This window comes from Sarcophilus harrisii, chromosome 5 (assembly GCF_902635505.1).
Source record: "Sarcophilus harrisii chromosome 5, mSarHar1.11, whole genome shotgun sequence".
Taxonomy (NCBI): domain Eukaryota; kingdom Metazoa; phylum Chordata; class Mammalia; order Dasyuromorphia; family Dasyuridae; genus Sarcophilus; species Sarcophilus harrisii.
Genome location: NC_045430.1, coordinates 169,541,408 through 169,567,602, shown reverse-complemented (window position 1 = coordinate 169,567,602; position 26,195 = coordinate 169,541,408). Strand labels below are relative to the sequence as shown.

The 26,195-nt window shown below is 41.2% G+C and overlaps 1 protein-coding gene across 2 annotated transcripts; it reads left to right on the top strand.

Moving 5' to 3' along the window:
* The first annotated feature begins 20,382 nt into the window (after positions 1–20,382).
* Positions 20,383–22,702, top strand: FEZF1 (FEZ family zinc finger 1). 2 transcript variants are annotated; one of them, XM_012551003.1, is made up of 5 exons: positions 20,383–20,832; positions 20,977–21,192; positions 21,367–21,501; positions 21,743–21,875; positions 22,365–22,702. In XM_012551003.1, exons 1-5 carry the CDS (start codon positions 20,383–20,385, stop codon positions 22,700–22,702), a joined length of 1,272 nt encoding a protein of 423 aa, XP_012406457.1. The 2 variants fall into 2 exon arrangements, with proteins under 2 accessions (XP_012406457.1, XP_003771610.1); XM_003771562.2 differs by having other exon boundaries at positions 20,383–21,192.
* The last annotated feature ends 3,493 nt before the right edge of the window (positions 22,703–26,195 follow it).

Here is a 26,195-nt window from a genome sequence, read left to right as displayed (position 1 = left end):
TCGACCATGTTGGTGAAAAAGGAAGGGTTAATAAATACTATGCCTAATTATTTTTGAAGAAAAGAGAAAAAAAAAAGTAGGGTCACAAATACAAAGTTGGGTGAGACTTTCCTTGATAATTAATCTTTTAACAGATAAGGAAACTGAGAACCAGGGAAGTTGACTTGGCCATAGTTCCTCAAACTTTGTATCAGACCAAAGCCAGAGCAAAACTTGGATTTAGATATCCAAACATCAAATCCAGCATTTTTTTTTTTTTACTGCCCCACTCCACATATTTAGGTGAATAAGGATAAAATAGCCTTGCTACACGCTGTTATCGAAAATGAATGGGTTTGTTTAAATGACAAAACAGAGAGAGAGAAAAGGGGAACAGGATGGGCTTTGTAAAGAAAAAATAATATTAATGCCTATTCAGGAGAGAAGAAAGAAACATAAAGGGCCTAATGTAAAGTTGTGGGGATCCAGCTGTGGCTTACATTCTGCTTTCAAGGATTTTTCCTCTTCAAGTCCCAGCAGTTTTTCTTTCCCTACCCCTGATAAGGCAGGAAAAGCGATCTCTTGATGCTGGTGGGGTGAGTGTTCATATTAAAAGACTTCTCTTCCAAGACTCAGGAAGAAGAGGAGGGAGAGGAAGGGGGAAAGGGAGGAAGAGGAAAAGGAAAAAAAGAGGCGAACGGAAAAGGTGGCGTTAGAGAGCCAAGTGGGGGAAAAAAAAATGTTTATAGCTTCTTCACAAACCCGAAGGGAAGGGGCAGGAGCGGAGAAGGGTGTGTGGAGAAAGTCCTAAATCACAGCTTCTCTCGTTCCCTTTTTCTTCTGAGCTTTAACCTAGGCTACGAAAGGTAACAAAAATCACTCTCTATTAAGCTCCTGAAATGAAAGAAATCATCTGCAGGCTCCAACGCCAGCAGGTCTCGGGAGAGGCGGGTGGCTTGACTGCCCAGCTCCCTGGGACTCCCGCGGATAGCTCACACCCTGTCCACAATCCTCCTCCTGCATCTGGGACCCCGGAGAGTGCGCGGCGCGGTGCCTTGGGCCGCCTTGGAGGCAATGGTTCGCACAGACTAACCAAGACGTCCAGATCCCGAATGAGACTTCAGAAACTTGTATCACCAAGAAGACTGAGAAGGGGGAGCGGGTGAGGGAACTGGGAGCAGTTTCTTTGTTGTTAAATATTTCCCAATTCTCTGCTTATTAAATGGTCTGGAAGGATCGATCTCTCTAAAAAGACGTTTGCCTACCCTCGTTAGGGATATTCTTCCAAAGCGTTCTCTCCCCCTCCCTCCACTGCCTTCAGCCTTAGCTTTGTTGATGCTCATTATTAAACCAAGTAATGTAGTCAGCCCGATGAGAAGTCCTGCCATCTTCACTCATCTTCCATGTTTAATAAATCCATTTTTAACTTGGAGTGGGGGGAGACGTTTGCTCACCAATGTTTTGGGAGTGGCTCGTCCCTGAGACTGTCTCTAGAGCTCTCAAAGCAGCACCCTGAAAGAAGCCCTCAATTACCTACCCACATCAACGCCTTTCCTTTCCCTTTCCCCTTTGCACTAAACCCTAGAACTGGTGGTATGGGGAAACTTCCAGTACCGAGCTTTGAAGAATGTGTAAAGGGAGCATCCTACCTTCCAGGGCTCAGGACTGCTGAACTTGAGTCATGAATCATAAAATGTTAAAGCTAAGAGAAATTCGACACCTCATCTGAGCCGTTCTGCGTGCAGGGACACCCAAGACCTACACAAGTGGAGTCACCAGCCCTTCCCCAGGAACTTTTAAACTTTAACTAAAAAATTAAAACTGCAGAATGTCTCCCGTTCCTACCGCAGGAAGGACACTCAAAGTCACAAAATGACTTAATTCAACAAATATTGTTTAAGCTCTTATTGTGCTAAACACTCCAATAAAAGGTAGGGGGATCCGGGAGAGCAATAAAGTTTAGATTTTTAAAAAAAAAATGTCCCTGGGCTCAAGGAACTTTGCCTAATAGGGGCATAGAACACCTAGTCCAGTTTCTTTTACTTAACAGATTTATAATTTCGTGGAGTGAATACTTCCCCATCATCATACCATCTAACACCGGAGGCCTTTTCTGCTTTGATAGTCCCAGCAAGAGCTTATGCTTAGATAACATGACCTTGAAGAACCTAGCACTACATGAAGCTCCGGTGAAAGGTTTCTATATATACTAGTGTGTAATACAGGAGGAGGAAGATTCAAACTAAGTGCCAAATGAGGCATTTTGGGGTAAGGAATCCAGCACTGGAGTCAGGAAAAACTTTTCAAGTCTTGCTTCAGAATGCTAGCTGAATGACCCTAGATAAATCATTTAAATTCAGTTGATTTCCTGGGCTATGATGGGGGGGGGGGGATGATGATAATAGTGCCTACCTCAAAAGGCTGCTGTGAAAATAAAGAGAAATAGTATAGATGGAAAAGGGTTTTGTGAATCTTAAAATGCTAAGGACAAGTACAGATCTTTAGACATTTCATTGAGGCTGTGGGACATGAGTTGAGCTTAAAGGAGAAGAACTATAACAAAAAGAATAAGAGAAGGCATTCTAAAAAGAGGGAATAGTTTAAGCATAAATGTAGAGATGAGAGGAGAGGGACACATACTCAGGAACAAGAAGAATCCAGCATGTCTGGAGCAGGATTTCTGACAGTACTGTGCTTAGAACTTGAGTCTCCTTACTCCCATTTGAGGTCCATTAGACTGCAAAGAATTTCTATTCTACTTGAGCTGGGAAGTTGGGGGGAGGAGGAAAGGTAACTTTGTTTTCCAATTACAGTTCTTCTTGAGTACCATTTAAAGGTTCCAAGGAAAGACACTAACTACTAAGTCCAAAGTCCTTAACTTCTCCAATGAACTTGAATTTCCTGTCCTAGACTCTGCAATGAGCATGTTGGGGAAAGGAAGTCTGAGCTAAGAAAAGAGACTCAGAATTAGAGTCTTAAAGCTAAGAAATGCAGGTAGAGAGCAATGACCTCAGCCCCACTAAATGTAATTTGTGGGACATAACACTCAACATTATACCTGAAGTTAGTCTCTGAGAATTGACATTTCACCAAGCATCATGGTTTATTTCCTACCCCCTGAATCAAGAGTAAGAGTAGAGATGATAAATCAAGAGCAGGATGAGATCTGGAAGAGCACTCAGTCCAAACCCCCCATTTTGTAGATAAGGAAAAAGGAGGACCATCATTAAGATTAAATAATTTCCAAAGTCATAGGAGATGAGATATGAACCTGTTGTGATTCCAGAGCCAGTACTTTTTTTTCTCTTGCCAGAATAGCTAGTAAGAAGTCTGTAACTAACCTAATAGCCTCTGCCTATTTAGAAGAGTTAGGGGGTGGTTTAGTGCCAGGCCTGGAGTCAGGAAGACCTGAGTTCAGAGCTTGTTTCAGCCACGTACCAGGTGTGTCAATGGGCAAAGCAGTTAATCCTATTTGCCTCAGTTTCCTCATCAGTGAAATGAGTTGGAGAAGGAAATGGCAAACCATGACAGTATCTTTGCCAAGAAAATCCCAAACGGGGTCATCATAAAGAATCAGACAAAACTGCAATGACTCAAAAACAGGTGTTGTTTTATTTTCCTGGCGCCTTTTAAAAAATCAATTTAAGATTGAGTGAGTTTTATTCGTGGCAAAGCATCAAAAGTAACACACACACACACAAATTACATTTACATTCACATAGGATATATATATATGTGTGTGTGTGTGTGTGTGTGTGTGTGTGTGTGTGTGTATGAAAATTTATTCATGCTCAGTGCCCAGTCACTCAATGAAAATCTCAGCTTGTCTTTCTAGGGTCCTCCACAGAGAATCTATAAGAATGGAATTTTTTGATTACCAGGGCCACAAAGGCTGTCTACCCATTATTCACCTCATCCTTCTCCCTAGCCACTTTCTTTTCTGTTCTTACAAGTCCTTGACTTTTGTGCAGATGATTAATGGGAATATATCTTCAGCTTACTTACATTCACCATGAATATCTCTGTTGGTGAAAAGGGAACCAACTGGCTTGACCAGTAAATTCTCTATAAGGGACCATGAATTTCAGAAATAAAATTAACGGAGAGGTCTAGAGATTATACTATGATAACAATAATAGCTAACACACATATTTGTTTAAGGTTTGCTAAATACTTTAGTCACAGTCAAAAACATTTCTTAATCACCTATTACATGTCAGATATTGTGCTTTGTACTGGAGTTACAAAGAAAGGCAAAAGACAATCCCTGTTCTCAAAGAATTTGAAATCTAATGGGGAATGCATAAAAACAACAATGTACAAACAAGATATTTACATCACAAATTGGAAACAAATAGAGGGAAAGCACCAGTGTTAAGAGGGATCAGAAAAGGCTTTTTGTAAAAGATAGGGTTTTTGAATGAAGGAAGCCAGGAGGTAGACATGAAGAACAGAGGGTATTTTAGGCAGAGGAAAGCCACTGGAAATGTCTTGAATCTGGAGATAAACTGTCTTTTGTAAGGGACAGAAAGGACATCAATGTCATGGTGTCACAAAGTATATGATGGTGAGGGAGGAATAAGGTGTGACATGATTAGAAAACCAAGAGGAGGGCAGATAGTGGAAAGATTTGAATGCTCTACAGAGTATTTTCTATTTTATTCTGGAAATAATAGGAAGCCATTGAAGGTTAGTGATTAGGAAAGTGAGAAGGCCATCTGAATTTAAGAAAAATTAATTTGACAAGTTGAATGGAGGATGACTGAAGTGGAAAAAGATTTGAATTAGATGAGAACTTTTACACACATAATTTTATTAGATCTTTGCAAATTTGTTAGGTAATATTATCTCTTTTCAGAGATTAGGAAACAGAGAGCTTATATAATTTATCAAGAGAAACTTATCTAATAAATATGAGAAAGGATATAGAATCTTTCTGATTCTAAGTAAAGTACACCATCCACTAGGATATCTAATTGTCAAGACACTTTGTTTTTACAAGGAATGTGCTGTTTCTTAATTACAAATAATAATAATACTTGTGAGCTTAAAGATGTTTCTCCAAGATCTCATATGCTATAATTACACAAAGATAGACGCGACCAAAGATTTATCAATCAACTAATCAAAAAGTGTTATACCAAGTACTGTCTCTGTTCCAGAGATAATTTTGTTCAACTACCTCCAGAATATCAACTTTAAGCCAGGCATTAGACAGGGAAAAAGAAATGTCCTTAACAAAGGTACTTAATGGTATAGACCTCCAGCAGGGTCCAAATGTAAGAGCAAATCACTCTAACAGGTGGGGATCTCTAGATGTTTCTATTTGGGGATGAATTGTTTTGAATCAAACCTCAGTATATTATAGAGACTTTTCAATAAAACAATAGCCACTCAAGTGAGATTAACCTACCAACCCACTCAAGGAAAATCAAATAGATAAAAAACTGTGGATGGCCCAAATTGACATGAAATTTGATGGGAAGCCTCTTAAATTGTCTATGAGTATATTTATCTTGAGCAAGCATTGCAGATAGACAGTGAGATAGGACTAGGAAACCAGGACAGTAGCTAGAAAACTGTTTTCATTTATCCCAAGCTGCTTGTTGACATAAGTCTATCTTTCTAAACAACATTTTCCAAATTTTACTGTATGACTACAAATTCCAAATTTCTGTGTCTCAGAAGAATGAAAAGTTCCGGTGATTCAAATAGCAAAAGTAATGTTATCTGCCTTATATTTACATTCTATTTATATTTGCCAAATCTCTTCTATATAACTTTGTCCCATTCGATTCTCACAAGGACCCTGTTTGACACAGGAAGGATTGGAATTATTATCTTCCTTTTACACTTGAGAAAACTGACATTCTAAAGGTTAAATCACTTGCCTCAAATCACACCACAGAGTTAGTAACCCAATGATTTCCAACTCCAAGGAAATGATTTTTAAGAGAACAGATGTTTTTAAATGTAACTACCAAATAATGAATATGGTTCCTATCAAGCTTCACGAGAGCATACATCTCATCTCTAGAGAGTTTCTTTGTCAAGGATTTCCTGGGAAAAAACACTAACTTCTAGAACTAGATTGATAAGTCACTGGAAGAAGTGAATGTTGGAGTGGCTTAAAGGAAACACCCAGTTAAGCAGAGTGCCTGGTGACGTTAATAAAACCGATTATATTAGTCAGAATTCAATTGTTAGTGTTCTTTCCAATGCCCACCATCATGATCAGCAATCTTAAAATAAACAATCTTTGGTATTCCAAATCTTGGTCTCACCTGCGGTCGTCCAGAATCCAATCTGGAAAGTTTTATGTACTAAGAAAAAGTAGTAGAAGTCATATACAGTTAGCCCAGAAGGGGAAAGGGATAGAGATTAATTGCCGGTTAGGGAAAGAAGGATTCTTCTTTGCTTCCGGCTATCAAGCAGAAGTTGCCCTAAAAATGAAAGGATTTAGAGATAAGAAAAGGAAAAGAGGAAGAAAGATTTTTTTTTTTTTTTTTTTTTTTTTTGGAAAGCTTCTTTTGATCTATCACCGGTATTGTTGGCTATTAGGAAAGGGGAAAAGGGAAGGACCTCGAACCTTTATTGTGAATTTCAAATTAAGGAGAAAACTCTTTTTAAAAAAATGTGTTCATTAAAACGTTTTACGCCTTAAAAGATGAATGAGGAGGACACTTTGACAAAAAAAGTCACGTTATTTTGTCCCATCATTCTTGCTTCTGCGCAGTACATGCGGTGGGAATGAGGATGAGGGAATGAGAAGAGGGAGACCAAGAGGGGGAGAGAGATAGAGAGGGGGGGGGAGGGATAGAGACGGACAGACACAGACACAGAAAGACTGATGGAGACAGAGAGGGAGGAAGGAAGGGAAGGAGAAGAAAGGGAAGACGGAAACAGAGATAGAGAGAGGGAAGGAGAGGGAGAGGAAGTAGAGGAAGAGGGAGGGAAGGAAGGACAGAGACAGAGAGACAGAGAGGCAAGGAGGAAAAGAGAGAGTGTGAGGAAGACAGAGAGAGAGAGACAGACAGAGAAAGAGGAGAAAGAGAGAGAGGGAGGGAGGAAGGAGAGGGAGACAGAGAGGGAGGGAGGGAAGGAGAAGGAAAGGGAGAGGAAGTGGAAGAGGGAGAGGGAAAAAGAGGGAAAGAGGAAGAAAGAAGAAGGAGGAGGAGGAGGAGGAGAAGAAGAAAGGAGGAAGGGAGGGAAGGAAACAGAGATAGAGAGAGGGAAGGAGAGGGAGAGGAAGTAGAGGAAGAGGGAGGGAAGGAAGGAGAGAGCCAGACAGAGAGGGAGGCAAGGAGGAAAAGAGAGAGTGTGAGGAAGACAGTGGGAGGGAGAGGGAGAGAGAGACTCGTTTGAAAAGTGCATTGAGATTTAAAAAAAAAAAAAAAAAATCAGCCGCCCTGAAATATGCTGCTTCCCCAGGGTTTCCAAAGCCCTGGATGGTGGCTGGCCACTGGATAAACGAAAAACATGCAAGCGTCTCGTTTTGAGCTACAGCTTGAAAGACTTTGGCAGGAGAATAGACTGAGCAAGAAATCGCTTTAGTAATTAGGCTGCCAACACTTTGTGTAAGTCATAGGAGGGCTTGAGACATCCTGGATTCCAACTCGGCCTGGACTTCTCCATTGTGTCGGAATGCCTGGAGGAGTGTCTGCGCTTGGGCTGGGATTGGGGCAGGGGCTGGGAGAGGGGCTGGCGCTGGAGGAGAGGCAGGCGCCACTTCAGTGGGAAAGCTGAAACAGAGAACAAATAAACTAGAAAATAACAAGTCTCCGGGTTTTAGTTGGCACTACTTTAAAAATCTTCTAGGCTCCCCTTGGCCCCTTTTGTGTCAATGCGTTTTTTGTTTTTCTTTTTCTCTCCTTTCGAATTGTGTTTCGGACTCGATGTGGAGCTACTGGCAGGCTCACGGGGGGTTCATGATGCCGCGAGGAGCTCCTAAGCCGAAAGGGCCTGGGCAAAACAGCCCGTGAAGCGCATTCAGTCTATCTCGTTGCTTTTTAACATGAGGAGTAATTTGGGAGGTCTAAATACGGAAAAGAAGCTTCAGTGTTTGTCTTCTGGTCAAAGCATTTCCGAGACCCTTTCATCTTCTCTGTTCATGAGTGCTATTACTGCAACCCTTCAAAATATCTCGATTTCGTGACACTTAAAGCATGATCAGCTTGGGAAGTGGGGTTGGAAACCATCTCAGAAGGGGCAATAATCCGCAGCCTTTCGTTTTTCTCTGACCCAGGAAAGAATCGAGAGGAAGGGTCTGCTTTGAATTGTTCTCACGAACACCCCACCTTTTCTCCAGCCCCGCCCCCACGCCTACCCCTAATAAAGGTCAGTTTGTCTTTGGGCAAAAATTTAAAAGGGCCCATCCTGAACTACACGGAATCTTCTGAACATAAATATGTTTGATGGGGAAAGGAAAAAAAAAAAAGAACTTGCTGATATTAAACTTGCTCTTGCTTTCTTAAAGTTAGTTAAAATGTCAAAAGTAATTTGGGAGAGGAGACTAGGAAGATGGGGATTATTAGTTTCATTCTTAAAGAACAAGGCTCTTAATCTGGGAACCATGATTACATCTCAAAGGTTCCCCGACAACACCACTACCTACATCATTTTTTTAACTAACCTCTAACTGAAATGTATCATTTCTTGCAATGATGAATGCGAACAGCAAAATATTAGTCTGAGAAGTTCAGTTGGAAGGATCCATCCTATTAAGAAAAAGTTTCATAACACAAAAAGTTCAGAATTCTAGGGTCATTTTAACCATACAAAATGTCGAAAGGGAGAGGTCTCAAAAGGTAAACGAGAAAACCAAGGAGGGAGGGAGAATTTGGGGAGAGAGAGCAAAAGACAAATTATCTGGAATGACACTATTCCTGAGGACTCATTCACCATTGGAATTTTGCTTTCCCATTGTTTTGTTGTTGTTTTAAACACAATCTACTAAGGAAAAGGAGCTTATTCATTCATGCTCCAGTTACTAATTATCATTCTTAAAAAAATAAAACCTTTCCTATTTGCTTTTGAAATCTGAAAGATGTTCAGAAATGTAAGCCATTTTTAAGGATTCTGTGTTGTTTCATCTAAATGAAATCTGATTTAAAGTCTGGTTGAAAATATGTATGAATTATCCACAAATTAATAGAGGTAAGGTAAAAGAGTGTCCCTATTCAATTCAGATAGTAAGCCTCAAAGAGTCAGGACTTATCTTTGGATTCTAAAGATCCTAAAAAGATCCTCCATACTTATATATATTAACATTTTCATGTTGAAGCATGAAATTAGAAAGTTGTGAATGTACAAGTCCCTAGGCAACCTAGATAACACTTTGAGAACATACTTATAATGTGATAATATGCACACTTTCTGCCTGTTTTGTTTTCAAATCCCTTTTAAACTGATGCCTCATTCCATGATTTGACAGTTCCATTTTACAGAAAAACTACTAGAGATGGAGGATAATGCTATCATTTGAGTCCCACCTCACCATCCCCCCTTCAGAGAGAATTCCTTCCCTTAAAAGTGGTCCCCATTTCCACTTATATTGTTAAGTATCTTCAGTTCCATCTTCATTGGTTCATCCTGACAAGGGACACATGAACTGAAGTCTTTCTTCAAGCCATCAAAAATCTAGATTTCCTTAAAAGATGGAACAGGATGTTTTTATTTTGTCCTCTTGTTTTTGTTTTTTGAGGGAGAAAGATTGATCAAAACAAAACAAACAACAACAACAAAAAACAGCTATCTGGACTGGCTATGAGGAGTTGAATTAGAATCTGTTAGTATCAATAAAGGTTAAAGTCTCAACCTCCCTGGACCTCAGCTTTTTCATCTGTTCATTGACTTTTCTTCAAGTCTGTTACTAACTGGCACTTTCTGCAAGAAGACTTTCTTCTGTTTATTATCTTCAATATATCCAGTACATATCTTGTTTGTACATAGCTGTTTATATGTTTTATCTCCCACTAGACTGTAAGTTCCCTGAAGCTATCTTTCATCTTTATTTCTATCTCCAGTACTTAGCACAATTAATGGCACATAATAAGTACTTAATAAGTGCTAGGAGACTGACAGACTGATTGAAAAAAAAAAATGCCTTTAGAATTCCTTTCACCTCTAAATCACAGATCCTATGGTTTTTATTTTAATAGCTTTCAGGTGTAGAGGAGAGGAAAGATTTCTCTGAACTCTTATCAGTTTATAGGCAGGGGAGGATATATGAGAATCCAATTCTTACTATTGGGAGACTTTGTTTCCAAATTAAAATCTGTCTACCTAGGCAAAAAGGTTTGTGTTTAACCATCCTGAAATGAGAATAAGCCAGGTGAACATATTGTTTGGTTGAGAAGATGCTAAACTTAACACATTGACTTTGCAATTGAGAAAGGAGTAAGAAAAAAAAATTGGCTGATAGGAGAAAAGAGAAGGATGCAAGGGAGAGGAAGGAGGCAAAAAAAAGGATGTTGAGAGTTTCAGAACAAAGGAAGCAAAAGAAGAATATTTTTACATTGAAGCTACCATGCTCTTTAATGAAGCCTAAGTAACTTAATAACCTGAAATCCATTTCAAGGTTGGCTGAAATGCTTTGCCAAGGGACCCAGGAGAATGTGCCCACAGTCAGTGCTTGATAGAAAGGAAATTGATGATCATTAAAATTTTCCCTCTGCTTATAACTGTCCTAAAATCCATAAATAATAGTTTAAAAGAAACTGCAAACTGGCTCTAAGACTTGAATCTCCCAATTTCCATCAGAAACGGAAGGCAGAAAAAGGGAAAAGAGGAAGAGGAACAATATGAGTTGAGTGGAAGAAGACTATAACAGGCATATGTGACAACAATCTTTTTCATTCTGTAACTGTCTCACTGCCACAACTCACCTTCAACCTTCAAGTTGGCAGATTGGTATTTTTATAAGTGTGTTATATATATGGAAGGAAGCTCTGCTTAGTAGATAAAAGATTTATAGAATCAGGGAAATCTGAGTGCTAATTCTGCATCTCACCTATGTTTTCCTAAATGAGTTACCTCTAGAAAGACAACAATTTTACAAACTCCTCAAGGCAACTTTTTGAGATGATAAATTACTAAATAGTTGTTGAGTGCATAAGTAGAAGGAGATTCCGCATTGGAAACTCCTCCTATACTAATGAAACACACACACACACACACACACACACACACACACACACAAACCACATTATACATATAGTTCATCATGTATAGTATTTACGAACAATACTTCCTTGGACATTTCCTTGAGTAGTTGCTTTCTCTTTTGCTTATTTAGAATTTGAACCATTCTATTAAAATTAATCTTAAATAAAACAGTTTCAAAAGAAAGAAGTCAACTGATTAGTATTCATGTCTTTTTACCCCATCAGTACATGTTTTACTATTTTTAGTTGGTTGAAAAATTGAAATCACAATCATTAAAATCAAGTTCCCTCCACATTTCATCTTTCTGACTCAAATATGAAAGTCCAGATTTCTTGTGTCATAAGCAATAAGCTATGGATAATATTCCAAAGCAGAGAACACATCTGGGGTAGGAATACAATGATGAAATAACATGGCATTTTCTGGCATTTGGGCTTATATCTTCTGTGTTTCCAGTAATGCAAAGCTCAGATAAGTTGTCAATTGCAGGGTTAGAGATACTCTAGTTTCTTCACAAGCCAGAAGAATCAATCCCAGGTATTCTTTTGAAGGTTTACTCAGCCTTGTATTCAAGTTTTTTGTTGTTGCTGTTGTTGTTTTTTGTAAATAATTGCAACTTTGGGGCTGTACCTCCTGCCTTCCAGTTAGCTAGTGACATCACACAAACATGCAAAACTTCAAACCCTCTGCATCTAAAGGTCTAGTTAAGAAGCCTTATTCATATCTCTGTGCAGTTCACATACATATATAAGCTTTTCCTTAGGTACAACATTAATACAAATTGGATAGTCATTTCTCTTACATTCAGCTACCTTCTCTTTATCAAATTATGTGAACACTTTATTAACCACAATAAAGTTTAGGAACTGAACATAGATTTTAAAAAATGTGGAGGAGGAATAAAGATAATTTCTCAGCATTTAAAAAAATTGAACAACTTTTTAACTGAGTTTTTGTCACCAAAGTAATTCCCAAACTATCATGATTAGATCCAAAGTCACTGTCTCAAGTCATCTCCTATACTGATACTCCTTTAGAGGTAGGACTTAATTCTGAATTATTATTTTATTAAGCAGTAATACTCAATGCAACATCCTGAACTAAGCATTTCTCAAACACCAGAATAAGAAACTATTGGTGAAGTAGAAGAGAGGTAGTGAAGGCGTCCTCCTGATAAGATACAAGATCATATTTAAAGAAGATTACCATTTCCCCCAAAAGTAATAACACCAATAGATTTCCTAACCTTCTGACCTGCTGTGTTGTAGAAAAATTCAGAGGAAAACTGAGAAGAAATGAAATGGAGATTGAGGGGGAGATTGTGGGGAATGGGAATTTCCCCTTCATATTCTCCCCAACACCATAGGAGGGAAGAGTGAATTGGGACTACTGAACCAGAATGAAAGGTCAAGTTTCAGGGTGGAGTTGGGCCTTACATAAGAAAATTCTATTCTCTTTCCCCATTCTGACTATAAGAATGAGTCACCCTAAGTAACTTATGAAGTGGAATGGAACAGCACCAAAGGATTCTTATAGCATGTGGATCTACCATATGGGAACTGGAATTTAAGATTATACTGAAGTGTCCATCCCCTATTTCTCATTCCAACAAAGTAGTTTAAAAAAACTTTTACCTAAAAATCTAAAGCAGGTCATTCATGCTCAGATGACAAATTAGTTACTTAAACAGAGGCCTGAGTCATACATGCTTTTATTATTTCAATTGAGCTAATATTAAGTGTCCCTTGTGTCAGGTTTTGGATATCTGGGGGGAATCCTGTCATAGAGGGGCTCCCTATACAGGCCTTAGTTGGACTTAATGGCCACTAGGATCCTTTCCACCTCTCAGATTCTGTGAATCTTTGAATATTCTACAGGAAAACATTTAAAAGACTGGTCCCTCAACTTTTTGCAGTTTGTTCTTCTTACTAAGAATAAATTCGCCGCTGCCTCCTGAAACTATTTGCTGGGTCTTTTTCACTTTTTTTTTTTTTTAAAGTCTCCGATATTCTGAGGCTTCCCAGTGAATCCGTGCGCAAACCGGGAAAGGGGAGGGGGTGAAAAGGAGTGGAGGAGTAGCATCTCGTAATTGTTCTGGCCTGCAGTCTAGTCAGCGGCCATCAGTGGAATCCTAGTGGATCTATAAATTCATATACAGTTCGTAGGCACCTAGATCTGGACTTGGGAAATTAGTGTGTTGAGCACATCCAGTTTTGTCTCTTCTGGGTCGCAACCTGAGGAGCTTCTGCGTTAAATATCCCTGCAGAGAACAGAATAAAAGAAGATAAAGTTGGCTGTTTGAAATTTCGCTTTATGTCCCTCGTCCTCCAAACTGTCCGTCCCTTATAGCAAAAAGCATTAATATTTTTCCCATCCCTACACTTTTCCAGAAAAATCAGCATCTAAACGTTATTCTTTCTTATTGTCTCCACACTTCAAATAGTTGGAATCAGGAGTGAGAAACAAGGAGGTGTTTATTAAAAAGCTAGAGGACATTTTTATTTTACATGAAGTTTAACTGGCCCCGATAAGACCACCAGGTAATAAAAGCAACCCAGGTTGAAAGTTTCCTGCGTGTTCTTTCTAAATTCTCTGCCCTGACTCTGGGAAATTAATCTCCTGCTTCTCCTGTTAGGATGGAGGAAAGAGTCACAACCTCTATCTATCGAGAAATCAGGGAAGTGTTTAGGAAGTTAGGCTTGCGAGGTGGAGGAAGAATGGAATGCTTTCCATTCCGGGAATGCTGAAGTGGAAAGTAGGAAAGAAATGTCCTAACGAATTTATGCGTTTACGAATGTTTTTTGTGATTTATCTCAAATCAGCATTTTTTCCTGTAATTCCACACCATTTATTTTTACTTAGACACCTTATTTCTCACGCTGTGGTAAAGAAATAGACATTTCTTTTTAAAGGTAAAGGTTTTTTTTTTTTTTTTTTAATATGCCTTTGATGATATCAAGAAATCTTTGAATCTGATTTTTATTTTACTGACGGCAGTTAGAGGTTTTTTTTGTTTTTGTTTTTTTTTTGTTTGTTTTTTTAATGGCCAAAGGGGAATGCTGGATAATTCATGCAAAATGAGATAAAGCCTTTTGGCAGATTCTACCCAGCCTTTTATGTACTCAATTTATTTTGGGGGTTGACTACTGAATGTGGAGGAGTGGGTTTCTATGTAGAAGAACCTCAATCTTTCTTATCCCGAATTCTATCACTTGTGTGAATTTACTGCAAACAAAACTGATGATTCCTCAGACTAGGATTTCTACTCTATGCAGTTTAGAAAGGCTAATTAACTTGCAGGCAACCTATAAACCTCTCTTTCTGATACTTCTGACTCTGTACATGTCCTGAATTTCGGATAGGGAGAAAAACCACAACTCCCAAGATTGCCGAAAGGATGATTAATTTATACTTTACTTATGAGTTGTGAAAATAGCCTGTATATGTAATCAGTATACCAGCAGTTTATTTTGCTTCATTACTCTGGATTGGCCTTATGTTCAAATGCTACGATTTTAAAGCACTGAGGCTGTTTTTTAAAATTTTTATTATTATTATTATTATTATTAAATAGTATTTTTTTAAACTGTATAAAATCAATTATAATAACAACCAAAAAAAATGATCAAATACCTCTCCCTCCAAAAAAAGGGAATGGAGACAAGAACCTTTTAACCTAACCGATCCGTACCGACTTCCATATTTTCCCACTTTATTCGCTATATAAAATATCGAAATAATGAAGATTTTTACTCTCTTTGTTTCTTTGCAACCTGTGAAACAAAGGAAATAACAACATGCATTATTTTGCTATCTCCGCCAGAGCCTAGAACTAACACCTTCGGGAGTAGCTTTAATAACTCTGAAATTCTAACCTTCGGGTCCATTTACATTGAGAAAAGGCTGTCTTCGTTTATTTAGTACAGATATTTCTCTGTCCCCATAACTTCTTGGTATCTTTTCTATTTCCCACTTCCTAATTTTGCCAATTAAAACTCAGCCAAAAAATTCTTTTTAATAAAAAAAAAAAAGGCAGAAGAAGGAATCAAATCCTTAGATGTATTTGGAAACGTTCCTCGATCTTCAGAAGAAAAAAATGTTTCCTTTGATACTTTTTTCCCTAAGAGGCAGACGTATGGATGAGCAGAATTACCCAGAAAAAGTAATCCCTAATAATAATATGTGTTCCGCTTCCCTCCCTCTGTCTAGTTACACAGAACCTAATAAGCTGCATAGTGAAAGAAGACTGTTTTTTGTTCTCTGATTAAGGCTGAAACACAACCTGCTCTGAGATGCTTGGGGCAGCCAGGAAGGGGAGGGGGAATTAAAGGGGAGTAAAAACTGTTAAACACTTCAAGGGAATGATTAAAACACGTGGCAGAAGGTTGAAAATTATTATACTTTTCAATTCATTTTATATTTCTTAAATTACCACGGAATTATATACTGTGCTAAGAAGTAAGAAATTAAAGATTAAGGATTATTTGGTATTTTACATCTTTATATAATCGCCTTTGATTTCAGACTATACTAATCCTAAACAAGAGATGGATTTTCCTGTGGCTGGGTTTTAAATGTATGTTAGATATCTCATGAAAATTATGGAAGTGAGCAATGCCAAGATCATAGTTTAGGAAGGAATGAAATGCAAAACCAATTAACTAGGAAAAGAACAGGAGCAGGTCCTGAAAGAATATTAAGTTATTTTACATAAGGATAACTTTTGCTCCTACATCCTAAAAGGCCTTTACTCAGTACCTGAGTGTGGAGGAGGGGGATGTGGAAGAGGAGGAGGTACTTTATGCATTAACATGGAGAGGGGAGCAAATTGCCTATGTAATCTCACTATATCTCTCATTCCGAAAAAAAAAAACAAAACAAACCCATAAACTTGGAATTAGACTTCAAACTAGGATTTAAAATGAAGGTGAAAATGTGGGAGAAGCAAATGAGTATTTTCTGCAAAACAAGTAATTAGCCATCTGGTGGGGGATGGGGTGAAGTAAGGGTGTAGTAAGAAGATTCCTCAAAACTATGCAAACTACTATATCACTACCAGAGAAATTACCCCCTCCCCATTGTCTTTATGCTGTTTTTGCTTGATAAACTGGATTTTTAAGAGTTGAACAAATTTTGTTTCTTTGTTTCTTTTTTTTGAGGCTCCTGGATTTGCTGTGGAGGTGGAGGGGGTGGGGTGGGAGAAGGAGCTGCCAAAATACTGAACTACTTTATCTTTTTATTTTTTATTTTTAATGTTAGGGATGGGAAGAAATGGGTAAAAGTTCTAGTTTAACCTTTAAGTTTCTCTCCCTCTCTCTGTCTCTGTCTCTGATTGTCTTCCAGATTAAAAGTTTTTTTTTTTTTTTTTCCTTTAAGGTCTGAACAGGAACATATCTATTAACAAATAATGAATTACGGAGATTTGATTTACACAGCAGCTCCTTAGCATTTACGACTAAAAAAGCCCAACATTATCTTAATGGAAGGCTATAATTGCTGCTTTAAGATATTTACACTGCTCAAATAACACTGCAGTAGATTTTACTTTCAAACACAAGTCAAAAAGGGAAATTCCGAAAAGACCAATGAAAAGCAAGCTGTTGCCATATTAAATATATAAAAACTTTTTTTTTAAAGTAAGAAACAAGCATCACCCTCCCCCACACACACACACACACATACACACACCCCTCCAGTCAATAAGTTTCTTTCTAAATCCAATATCCATTGAAGGAGAAATTTACCTAGGTTACAGGGGGGAGAGGAGAGAGAGAGGAGAGAGGAAGTGGAACTGGAAACATTCAACCAAAGAAGCCAGGTAAAACTCCGCAATTGGGTAAGTTGTGAAAGTTAATTCCTCTGGGAGAATTCAGGCTCTTTCCAGTCAATGCCCGACTGTGCTGCTTGGTCATTTTCTTCATTCTGGCCCTGGGCTGGAGGGAGTTCTACAGAAAGGGGATTTTTCGATGCTGGGAAGCAGCAGGTAGGAAAGGAACCTGATCAGCCCCCAAAAGGCAGTAATTAAAGTCTTAACTGCGACCCATCTGTCGCAGGATCGGCATCTCTTTCTCTTCCTCTTCTTTATACCTCCCCCTCCTTCCCCCAGCCCCACCGCTTTTCCCTTTGTCTGTGCGAGGAATGGGAGGAGACAGGACTAGCAGCCCCAGAAGTAAAGGGAAAGAAAATACCATCCTGACGGTTTTTTTTTTTTTTAAATGTCGGAACTTTTACTAAGAATTCCTCCAAAAGACCAGGACGTCGTCCTTCCGGATGTCCCGCTCCTCTTATCGGAATGAACTCCAGGAGCTAAGTTTAGTCCAGCTAGCTGGCTCAGTCCCAAACTTACACCTCCCAGAAGTGCGGGAGGGGCAGCATATCGTTCCCCTCTTTTCACCTTCTTAATCCTCCCAGCCCTATCTCCATGCTCTTTCTTCAAGTCTTCCCACCATCCGCGGTACCTGAGAGTTACCACTTCCTTTGCAGTGATTCGCGAAGACAATCGCATCTGGGCCATAACTCTGTAGCTCTCGAACTACCACCCTACGGCTTCTCAGTTCCCCCTCTCACCTGTCGAGGTCCCTATCATTCACTCAACCTGCGGGCTCCTGGGTTCGCGCGCGCGGACACACACACACACACACACACACACACACACACACACATACACACACACACACGTCCCTTCTTTCTCTCCTCTCTAGACCACAGCGATACACTCACCGAGAGGTGAAAGAAATAAGCAGGGGGAGAGGGAGTAGGGTGTTGCTGTCTCCCGTGCGTGTCGGAGTCTCCCGCCTGAACTGATGGGGGCGAGAGGGGACAGCGGCTGATGCAGAGATAAGGCCCAAAGTACAAGAAGTAGCTGGGGAAAAAAGCAGGGAAGAAGATATTTAAGGCCCGGGCCCAACTTCTTATTGCTGAGAATAAGAACTCTAGCGGCTCCTCCGCTAGAAGTACAATAATCCTAGAGTTGGCTTTTTCTTAGCTTGGGCCCGGGCCCCTCGAATTTTTACCTTTTCCAATCAAAAAGAAAAGACATAGTGGGAAAGAGGGAAGGCTTGGCCCTCGCGTTGTTTTGTGGGACTTTGAAGAAAAGCAAGTTCATGCTAGTCCCTAAACGACTAGTGCTACGACCATCCCCCTACCCCTACCCCCCTACCCCGACTTTACCAAACACGTCCCTCCTTCCTTTTTTTTTTTTTTTTTTTTTTTCTTATCCCACTACAATCAAAAGCTCGGCAAGTTAGCACCAATACCTTATTCTTAAATCTCTCTTGCACAAGGCCTGCTCCTCAGGTCGCGCGAGTTCAGCCGAGTTCCGTGCCCATCGTGGCCCGTAAACTCACGCGCGCGCACACACACACACACACACACACATACACAGCCAAGTTGAGTTGCATTAGTAACGTCCCTCACCTTTCTCTCTGGCCTCGGAACCGAACCACTGGGGAAGGAGGCGCAGCGCAAAGGTAGCCCTCTTCTCTTCAAAGCACACCAGCCACTCCCAGTCTTAGGAAGAACCGAGCGATCTCTTGACCCACATGCCCTCTCCTCAGAGTGGAACGAAGGCCGAGGAACTGCCTCCTATTCCACAGAACCCCGAGTAGCAGCAACCTGCCTTGCCGCGCGCAAGGATGGAAATGCGAGCTTCGTCCAAGGCCTGCTCTGGGACCCAGCTGGGTAGGGGAGAGCACCAAAGGGTAGGGATGGAGACACACTGGAGCAAACGCTCGGAGGTCAGGGTCTCCACTGCACTCTGCTGGCTACGAGATGGTCCGGCTGCTCGGCCTTCGTTCTCCGGCTTGGTGGGTTGCCTTTCTCTTGCCCCAGGTACCATAGTCAGAGCCCCCAGGTCGCGGCTTCCGCCCACAGTCCTCCGGGCTTTGAGCGCCTTTGGTCCTGGGTAGGGGGAGGGGTAGAAATAATAACGAATTGTCCCGTTCTCTATTTAGGCGTGCTGCACTTAAAGACAAAAACAAGAGAACTTTAGCTGAGTGACAGCTGGTTAAATAAGAGCGCCCCCTCCCCTGTCTCCTTGTCAGTGTGTCAATATGTAAGAGCATGTCAGTGTGTGTGTGTGTGTGTGTGTGTGTGTGTGTACGCGCGCGCGTGTTTGTACTGAAGTGAGAGAAAAATCTTGTTTTCGTAAAGCTTCCTGGTACTTGGAGTTTGTGAGAAGCGGGGCCCTCGACTTTCTATGGACTTGGGGGTGCTCGGGATGGCACTCTAGTTTCAAAAGCATACACGTCCACATGAAGTGCTCAGGGGCCCTCTCACTCCCGGGGGTATTTTACCTGACTGGGGTCTTCCAATAAGTCCAACCCTCTGGCCCTGAAGTGGTTCCCGCCCAGGGAGAGAGCACCGCGAGGCTGCGGAGAGTCAGGTGCAGCGGCAGGCAGAAGCCACTGCCAGAGCCCAGCCGAGGCAACCCGAGCAGATGCCAGGCAGCCAAACGGCGCCATCAGGTTCAGGGCTGGAAAGGCGCAAGGAAACCCACGAACTCCTTTTGCGCTTGCTGCGGCTGGGACAGCGGCCGCTTGCTGCAGCACGGAGTTTGATAAATATAGCCTGGCGTTTGCCCCTGAATTAGGCTCCGTTTCCTTATTTAGCCATTGCACAATGATTTTAGATGATGTCACTTAGAGCTAAACGAGAAAATTGATCTCAGATTTGCTTGGCCTCTAAAGCCTGGTTAAGCAGATTGTGAATTAAAAAGACAGAGAAAAAAGAAGGGAGAGGAGGGAGGAAGGGTGCGCCGGAGAACGACTGAGCTCGCCAGAGATCGAGAGGAGGGCAGGAGCCGGGAGAGCGCCCCCGCCTTTTCTGGGCGGGGGAAGTCTCACTCACCAATGAAAAGTGGTCGCTTACTGAAGAGGAGAAAAAAAAAAGTTTTCCTGTTGACTGTTGGAAGCGAATTGAGCAATTATCTAGTTTACCTTCTCCTCTTGGAAGTTAACGATTGGCGAGATCTTTGCTGCGTTATTGACACAACACTTTCTATTGATAGAAATAAGTAGTGATTGTCCCCGAGTCATTGGTACGCCAAGTAAACTGCGATGGGCTGGCATGAGTCCATTGGGCTGGGAAGGCTGGTTCGGCTGGTGATGCTGGGGGGGAGGAGGAGGATGGTGGTGGTGTTGATGGTGATCGTCTTCCAATCTGCAGATCAGTGACAAGACGGAAAAAAGAGGCGTCTACGGTAGCAGCTTGGACCCGGCTCATACATGCAAGGCAGACATGGATTGTAGTTCCCATCACCCGACCACAAAAATCTTAGCGACTCCTCCGTCCAGAGAGAGCCTGCCGGCTAGAGGCAACATGATCAGCGCTTCCAAACCCCTCGCCTTTTCCATTGAACGAATAATGGCCAGGACTCCAGAACCCAAGTCTATGCCCGTCCCCCATTTCCTACAGGGATCTGTGCCCAAAGGAGACCCCAAGCACTCCTTGCACCTCAACTCATCGATCCCGTGCATGATTCCCTTCGTGCCGGTGACCTACGATACCAGCCCCAAAGCAGGGATGACAGGGTCGGAACCAAGAAAAACTAACCTGGACTCCTCCACTTCTTCGCCGGCGTCCTCGTCCTTTAGCTGCAGTGATCTGTTGAACTGTGCGTTGAGTCTGAAGGGAGACTTTGCCCGCGACGCTTTGCCTCTACAGCAGTATAAATTGGTCCGACCTCGAGTGGTCAACCACTCCTCCTTCCATGCCATGGGGGCTCTGTGCTATTTCAACCGGGGCGACGGTCCCTGTCACCCGTCGGCCAGTGTCAACATCCACCCAGTGGCCTCCTATTTCCTCAGTTCCCCTTTACACCCACAACCCAAGACGTATTTAGCAGAGAGAAACAAACTAGTCGTCCCGACTGTGGAAAAATACCCTTCGGGAGTGGCTTTCAAAGACTTGTCCCAGGCTCAGCTGCAACACTACATGAAAGAAAGTGCCCAGATCCTCTCGGAAAAAATTGCTTTCAAAACCTCAGAATTCAGCCGAGGCTCTCCCAACAGCAAACCCAAAGTTTTCACTTGCGAAGTGTGTGGAAAGGCAAGTACTTGGTTTGGCTTAGTTGGGAGACCGGGGCTTTCGGATATTGTGCTGTGGGCTGTCTTTAAAAAAGGTTATTTCCCTCCCCCGTGGCCCCGATCCCCACCCCTACCCCAGTTAAAACTTGAATATACCAGTGCCGTTAACCTGCTCAATTTGTGTTCAACTTTAAAGGTATTTAATGCGCATTATAACTTAACCCGTCATATGCCGGTGCACACAGGAGCCAGACCCTTTGTCTGTAAAGTTTGCGGAAAGGGCTTCAGACAAGCGAGTACACTCTGTCGACACAAGATCATTCACACCCAGGTAAGTAGCATTGCCCATTTGGGGATCGAGCGCTCCTTCCCCAGCTTTTCAATGAAAGTTTTTAGACCTCCACGTTTTGGTTTCCTGTTCGAAAGTGGCCCTTGGAAATGGTTAAATTCAGTAAATGTTGGGGAGTTTTTTCTTCTCGCCTTTGTGTGCGCATGGGAGTACACAGGGGGGAAAAATAGACTGTTAGTTACCTTGCCAGAAATCTGGATTTCTGTATTTCTCCTCTCTGTAGGAAAAACCTCACAAATGTAACCAATGTGGCAAAGCATTTAACCGAAGTTCCACTTTAAATACTCACACTCGGATACACGCCGGCTACAAACCTTTTGTTTGTGAATTCTGTGGCAAAGGATTTCATCAAAAAGGTACAAAATACAAAACCGCTGTCTTTTTTGTTGTTACTCTTGCTATTCTCTCTCACCGAGAGCTCAGATTAATTTGTTTTAACACATTTAGAATGATGATTGTTATCACCCGAATTTATTTTGCGAATTTGTTTGTGTTTCAATGTTTTGCTGTCTTTTCTGAGTTGGGTTCGGCTTCATATTAAAAGAAGAAAACAGGGTTTTCTCTCATTTCAATTGCACAAATTCGTTTCGTTAAAATTAGTAAGTAAAAGTCTTTAACATTAGATTTTTTTAAAATATGAAATTTAAAAGGATGGGGGGAAAAAGCAAAGAAGTGTTAAGAGAAAGGGCTTTGGATCTCAGCTTGCTGCCTGCAAAGGGAGCTGCAGAAGGTCTCTGGCCTCCATCGCTCCCACTCTCACCACCTTCCTACCCTCTCTGTCCCCTTCCCTTTCCACCTTCAAATTAGGTGTCCAGAGTAATATTCCTGTCATTTTTCTGTCTCAGGAAATTACAAAAACCACAAGCTGACCCACAGCGGGGAGAAGCAGTTCAAATGCAATATCTGCAACAAGGCTTTTCACCAGGTCTACAACCTGACTTTCCACATGCACACCCATAACGACAAGAAACCCTTCACTTGTCCCACCTGCGGCAAGGGCTTCTGTAGGAACTTTGACCTCAAGAAACACGTCCGTAAGTTGCACGATAGCGCCCTGGGGCTGCCCCGGGCCCCGGCTGAGGCTGGCGCTGACCCATCGCCCCCGATGCAGCCGCAACCTCCGATACCCCCGCCGCCGCCTCCCGGGTCATTGCAGCCTCCTCTTCATCAGGGCCACCAGTGAGAGAGAGTTGACCCGAGACCTCTGCCAGGTCCGTAGGTCCCGCTGCTTCTTCGATCATGCGTTGTGGTGGGAAACTGAGCGCTGCTGCGGCCTGTCACCTGGGAGCAGACAGTATCCATCCTGCCTCCTCATCTTGGGAGAAGACTACCAGAAGGCTCTTGCCGCCATCGCCCCTTGGCCTCTTTGCATGCACCTGCTAAACGGTTTTGTGTATTATACTTGATATAGCCACTAACAGTCATGAAAATTTTTTTTTAATTTTTTTTCCTGTTGTTAATTTTTTCTCGAAAACAAGATAAGACTTTTTTTCATCTCGGGTGGAGAGATGGTGTTTTCGTTTTGTTTTTTAAAAAAGCAAAATTCTGCTGTATTTATTGGGATCTGTATTATCCTATCTGGGAATGCTGCATCACTTTAATTTTATTATTGTATATATTTCCATTGTGTTAATTCTGCCATCTCAAGATGCCTGCTGATCGCTTGATCTCTTCTTTCCCTTGAGTATCACAATACAGTATATTTGCATGTATGTGTGTGTATAGATGCATACACAATATGTATACACAAAATACATTGTATGTGTGTATATGTATACAGATAGTCCCCTGCATCATGTGTATATGTAAATATACATACACATATATGCATTCCAACATTAATGTGTTTACAAATTAATGTATGCACATACATATATGCACAGGTGTGAGTACATAAAGACATAAATACATAACCTAAAAATACACCACACAAGCACACAAATACGCCTATATATACTGGATCGGGCTGGTTCTTTATGTATTGGATTTGAATTTCAATTTTGAATCTTGCACGTGAAAACTGATTCGTTGACTGGTGAAAATAAATACTTGGAACATGCTAAGCTAAACATCAAATTGCAGAGCTCTGTATTATTCAGCTATCAGAATACCGATTTAGAAAAATATAATTCTGTAAAAAACCTATTCCCGATGCATTGGTATGGAAAGAGATTCGAAGCAAAGGTATTGAAATACTTTTCAGCTTTTGATCTAGCAAGGGCCTGGATATGGAGGTTTCGAGCGATAGTGAATTTTTGTGACTTCTCAGTGCTGCAATATATGAATGCTAAAAATAAGAATAATGAGGAAAGGGGATATATAAAATGACACCCTCATAAATATTAAGTACACATACAATATGGGATACATTGCCCGCATATTATTTATCTATAATGAATTTAGAGCTTGCAATGGGAACTTCAGTATATTGTAGGGTGGTTGTTGTTGGTGTTGTGGTGTTTTTCCTTTTAATGAGTGTATATGTTTATAGACGAATGCACCTTCATCCAAGGAGGGAACATGGATGAAAACCAAACTGTGGTTGGTGCCAGGTCCTTGAAATGCTTCAAGTGTTAATCAGCAGCTCCGCTGTGAGCCCAGGCTCTGGTGTTTTCTAACTGCAAGTCTCTCCTGTTTTCTTGCCAAAACAGTGAAACAACTGCTAAAGACTTTAATTAAGAGGGGTAATTAGTTCAGATTTATCAAAGCCGGGTTGTTATACTATTAGCTGCTCAGTAGAAGCTGCCAGACAAGCCTCACAACCAAGTCCCGCTCTTCCTTCCTTGCTGCCCTGGGCTCTGTCTGCTTAACTGCAAGGAGAAGGGTTCAGAAGCCAATTTAGGGATCCTTATTCCAAGACAGGATGAGGACAAGAAGGTGACTGGACATGCTGCAAAGATTTTCACTCCCAACCTTGTCACTGTCCGCGTGTTCGAAATAGGACGCAGCTAGTCCCAAAGGGTGGATGTCCATCCTCACCTCACCCTGAAATATTTCTTCCTCAATGTCCTTTCCACATAAGCACCTTAATTTTTACTAGTCATAATCGAAAATAGAGATAAATTCAAGGCATGTGCTTGGATGGGGGGAGGGAAGAAACTGACAGGATTTCACCCCCCCCCCACCAGCTAGTATGAAAGATGGGGTCAATTCAGGCCCTCTAGATTGATTAGGGAGAAGATTTTTTTTTTTTTTTAAATTTTAAACATTATACCATTGTATTTCTGAAGGGAAAAAAACGGCGGCCTCTTTGGGAGGGAGAAGACAGCTAAACTAAGGCATTAAATTTTGAGAGGGTCTAGGAAGAGAATTGCGTCAACACTACAAAACGTTTCTTTTACAATTTAGTGTAGCCTTTCAAGAAAGGAGAGACTTGCAAGTCCCCCCTCCCCCCTTTTCTTTTTTTCTCGAGGATGTGTTGGTTACCAGCAGGTATTCCTAAAGTAGTGATGATAACAAATGGTTACGGCCCCAGAGATCCATGAAAAAAATCTACTTTGGGTGCTCTGGAACTATAAAGATTAAAGATGAATTCTTCATCCGGGTCATTTGGGAGCTAAAGCGAATTGACTGAGATGCCCTTAAGGTAAAACATGTGGGAGGAAAAGGCAGGAAGGAGTGAGAACAGAAATAGTACGAAAGTCGGATTTAAGAGGGATGTCCGGAAGCGAATTTCGTTATGACTGGCAGATTGTATTCGATGTCTGGGCCATGGGGATCCTAAATCACTGTCACTCTCAGGCAATAAAACTTTCTGAAGCCCCGGAATTTAAATCATTAAGCATAATCCTAATTTATCCTGGTTCTCTATCCATATTCTTTTTTTCCTTAACCCACCAGTGTCTTTTGTAATCAGGAGATATTTGCCAGATTTAAGTTTGAAAAGCTGTCTCCCCATAATGCTTTTTCTTTGCCTATGGAAGTACCTAATCCATAATTACATGGATTCTCAATCATTACAACCCTGAGAAACCCTGTCTTTCCTTGACACCCAGGCTTGCTCTTTAATCCTATCCCCAAATTGGCCCCATCCAGTCACAGCTGGCCATATACAACAGTTGAGTCCTGGGAGGATGAATGGGTATGTGTTGGGGGTAGTTGAGGGGTGGAGTGTGGTGTGTAGGTTCAAGGTCTCGCTCTTTTGGAAGGTATAGTGGTTCTAGATTGAAAACATTTGCTCCATTTGAGCAAGTAGAGTGGGGGCAGAGGGTCAATATAGTTATAATTGACATATTTGGGGCAAAGCTCAAACCTTTGCTCACTTGAATTTGTGTTCACAAGTGCTTAAAAACCCCAGGAGTCATACTTCTGGAGCTTCAAAATGATGACTTCTTTGGAGGAGAGGGAAAAGGAAAACTTGCTGCGAGACACTTGAGTGCATACAGAATGGATATGCATTACCCACTAACCCATTTTTCTCAAAGTAATTCAGGAAGAGTTTTTTCTCATATTAAAACAAACAAACAATTTGCATACTCTGTAAGATATGGGACTGACATAGCAGGAAATGACATTAACTTGGATTCCCAAATATGCATTTCTTTTTGTAAAGGTTGATGTGGGATAGTGCAATGGTTTTAGAGAGATAAAGGTGGGGAAAATATGTCCAGCTTTCCTAGGTGTTTAAAAATATAAGCATTAGAATGGACTTTACCTTAAGTTAAACATTCAAAAAG